Source organism: Diadema setosum, chromosome 9, assembly GCF_964275005.1.
Source record: "Diadema setosum chromosome 9, eeDiaSeto1, whole genome shotgun sequence".
Lineage (NCBI taxonomy): Eukaryota > Metazoa > Echinodermata > Echinoidea > Diadematoida > Diadematidae > Diadema > Diadema setosum.
In genome coordinates, this window is record NC_092693.1 from 33,937,300 (window position 1) to 33,941,315 (window position 4,016).

A 4,016-nucleotide genomic window follows, 5' to 3' on the forward strand; every position below is an offset into this window, starting at 1 on the left:
CACCATACCATATGGAAATATAGCTTCACGATTTGAATGACATTTGGTAAAACTGAGCCAATGAAGTTACATAATCATAACTAGAAAAGAAACCCTGTTTTTCCGTCTCTCATTCGTCCCAATGCATGTCCTCGTGTGACAATCAGGTTTTCAGAAGAGTATTGGAAGACAAGAATTCTCACGAAATTCGTTATCCACCTCGTTAAGCGCCCGACTTTACACATAATACATGTACATAATTATACACATATAGAACTTTTCTTCTGAAAGCAAGGACCATTCAAACACAATGCATTTGTCAATCGGTAGCCTTACAACATTTCTCACTGATTCGGAAAACTCACACCAAAGATATGGCAAGTCAAAAGGAAAAAAAAAGTCGTATGCCGACAAGCGGTTCTTGCATAATGATATAGTTAAGACGACCCTGCATGGCTTTTTCTTTTTACACAACATAAGTACGATTCTCCAAAAAAAAAAAGAAAGAAAGAAAAAATAATCTATGTTTCTCGTTCTGGTTTCTCTGTTTCTTTTTATCTGATAGGAACACCGCTATAACTTTCCGAGACAACTATCCTCTGTGTTCTTTGCTAAGTTGCTTAACCATCGGCAAGAATGTTTAGAGTGTCTGGTCAAAGAGAAACACATTATTCATGTTCGTGACCGGTCACTATCATCAACTCAACGTTGTGGTTATAACACATATACAAAAAAAAATAAGATCACATGTAAATAACAGCTTTTAAATAATGTATTATGAAAACGGTATTTGACTTATGTACTATACCTTTTCATCCGTTTATACGTCACCCGAGAAAACGATAATCGTCAAAAAGGGGGCCGCCTAATGCACTATTCACGAATCATAAGTGGAGACGATTTCTATCTCTTTGTCAGTATTTAAATGCATTGTAACAATGCGGACGACTTCAAAAGGGCCGATACATTTACCGCGTGTCTGCACACCACAGCATGTTTGTTAGGCGTTTCATTCAATCGCAAAAGAGCTATTTACCAGTGGTAGTTGTTACACTAAACCTGCGAATCATTTTATATTCGGGGTAATCTTTCTTTGTTACGTTTCATGTGACGTACACAATAATATAAAAAAAAAAAACACTTTGTCAATTTTTAATTAAAGTAAATGGAACACCGATATGGTATTTAACCAAAGAGGTTGCTGACATTATATGACATAACACTGCTGCTATTTTTTTCCCATATCAAATTTATATCATCGTGCACATTCGAACGGGGAAGCATTGTCTTCCAGTGAAAGAAACATAATATATTGAACAAAATTTCAATAAATTGCAGTTCTCTTATCTCTTCCAAGGAGCAACTGCAGCTGTTCTGCTATTACTCGTGTACAAGCATGACACGTATTACGATAAAACTAACCATAGCATAGAAGGAAGAAGAGAGAATACGCACTATCCCTGTCCCAGATACACCTCACTTAGGATTCGACTTCCGGAAGGAAGTAAGAATTACAGGAAAAGGTATCTGACCCACTGACAGTTACGACGTACAAAAAAAAAATGATATACAAGTTGTAATCACTATGAAGACACTAAAATGCAAAAGAATTGAATTACGGAAAAGCAACATGTATTTAACGTATAACGAATGACGTAAGCGTCATAATGCACAGTAATACCCCATATTTACTTTGGTATCAGAGTTGGCAATCAATCCAAATATCATTCTTCTCTTTGTACTTTTAAGTCTGATTTTGTTCGCTTGAAAGACTGATAGACGGGGCCAAACATCTTTCATATTCAGTCGCGTTATTTCGTTTGACTTCGTGAGAAAATAAAAGGTGTAAACAAAGACTGACGTGATTAAATACGGACTCTATGATAACAAAGAATGAACAACATTAACGAAGGGTAGAACAAATCACTGATGGCTGTACACCCACCGGTAAGTCTGAGTGTGTCTTTCTGTCAGTCTGTCCGTCTGTCTCTGTCTGGTCTGTCTGTCTAGCTACTCCTCCATCCTTGTTTTCGCTCACATAGAAGTATGCTATCGTTGTTCAATATACTACCAGTAAAACGAGAGCCAATCCTTTGATGGCTTCGATATTCGAAGTTATTTGGTATAAGAGTTGGTGTTTTTTGGCGATCAACGTCTACTTATCAAAGGTGCACGGAGTGTTCAAAACTTTGGGCAATCGTAGCTGTAGTGAGCCGACGAAGGATACATCGAGGCCGGCGTTGTACCTGAGGGCGATGACCGGTAACCGCTCATCGTTGACATCGACAACTGACAACTTTCGTTCGCGTTTGCCGACGTCGGTAGCTGGCCGTTTTGAATGGTGGCGTGGGATAATGCCACCGTGCGCTGAGGGTCGTACATACCGTAATGGTTTTGGCTGGAAGTTGACGAATGGACGTCGGGACTGCCGTTGTTGTACCACGAGTTAGCGCGATGCACATTCACAGAGCTGGGCTGCGTAGTGAGAATCGAGCTCGATCCGGGGGGACTCAGCCGCTGGTTTAGTCCGTGCTCCTGTTGGATTTCTTCGGGCGTCGGCGCAATCGCCATATGTTTGCCCATTGCCATTGTTTCTGGCTCGTAAGTTGCACATGGATATTGGTTCAATGAGCCAAGGACGGAACGCTTGGAGCACGAAATACCGCCACGATTAAATTGCGGCAGGTGCTGCGAGTAACCAAGCGGCTGCGGAGATAGAAGCTGGCCCGCGCGGGAAGGCAATGCGTGAGTTGCGGAGTTGGGATCGCTGCCGCTCCCGCCACAGCCGCCGCCGTGCGCCGCTAATCCGTCCCGCTGCTGCCGGATGGCCATGAGGTTCTCGACGGTGTACGTTCCCGAGTGGTGCTGAGATTCGAGCAGCGGATTGTCCACCGACATTTGGTGGTGGGGTTGAGTTGGGGAGGGCTCATTCAACACGTCCGATGGGGAGTCCATGGGCTCTACTTTTGGCGTGATAAGAGCGGCGCTCGTTTGCACATCACTTCGACTAATCGAACTGTTCACTGAATCACCCATCTCACCGGCACACACAACGCCATTGGGCTTACCGACTTTCTCCTCGGCCGAGTGGGTCCCGTCACCGCCGATCTCCTGCCCCTTCCTCAACTCGCCGTCGCGTTCGTCCTTATCGCCCTTCAGGGAGTCCTTTTTCTTGAAACGCTTTCTCCTCCTCAGGTAGCTCCCGTTGTCGAACATATTGTAGCTGTCCGGGTCCAGGCTCCAGTAGCTCCCCTTGCCTGGTTTCTTGTCGTCCCGCGGGATTTTCACGAAGCAGTCGTTCAGGGACAGGTTGTGACGAATCGAGTTCTGCCAACCCTGTTTATTTTCCCGATAGAAGGGAAACCTGTCCATGATGAACTGGTATATTCCGTTCAGGGTTATTTTCTTGTCCGACGCGTTCATGATGGCCATAGCAATTAGGGCTATGTAAGAATACGGCGGCTTGACCATATCCTTGGGGTTGGCCTGTTGTGGGGCGTACGGTCCATACGGAGATCGAGCCATGCTAGAATACTGGTCATGGCCGTACATCGACATCGACATCCCAGAGTAAGTCGGATGCCGATAGTAGCTCTGGTCGGGAGGGAAAACCGAGTGCATGACGCCCAGGTTGTTTGGTATGGACGGAGCCGCCGTGTGGTAGGGCTGCATCGCCATTCCCTGGTTCGATACCGGGGCGCTGCCGGGGTGGACTTCGCCGGGCGAGGTGCGTGATGCGTACATTGGCATGGATGTATCTCACTAAAGCCGGACTTTCAGAGGCCTTGTGTGCAACACGATTGACACTCATAACCTAGAATATCTAGCTCACGTTGAATTCGGACCTATACTTCTCTCTCACCAATTCCTATATCACGATTGACACCACGCCCCCCTCGGTATATCGCAGCCAATCAGAGCGTCCGGTTCCTGACCACCCATGGTGTGTGTGCCACACACAGTGCGTTCGATGCGTAGCGGCTCGCACCGACAGCAAACTAACTGCTCAAGATTTGACATCCAAATGCGTTAATTGC

General features: G+C 45.5%; 1 protein-coding gene across 1 annotated transcript; it reads right to left on the reverse strand.

Moving 5' to 3' along the window:
- Positions 1–2,125: 2,125 nt before the first annotated feature.
- On the reverse strand, positions 2,126–3,729 carry LOC140233428 (forkhead box protein C2-B-like). The gene has a single exon (XM_072313537.1). It carries the CDS (start codon positions 3,727–3,729, stop codon positions 2,161–2,163), a length of 1,569 nt encoding a protein of 522 aa, XP_072169638.1. The 3' UTR covers positions 2,126–2,160.
- Positions 3,730–4,016: the final 287 nt, after the last annotated feature.

Bases quoted from the DNA above. Each gene is read 5' to 3' on its own strand.
- LOC140233428 (XM_072313537.1), bottom strand. From the start codon at position 3,729: ATGCCAATGTACGCATCACGCACCTCGCCCGGCGAAGTCCACCCCGGC.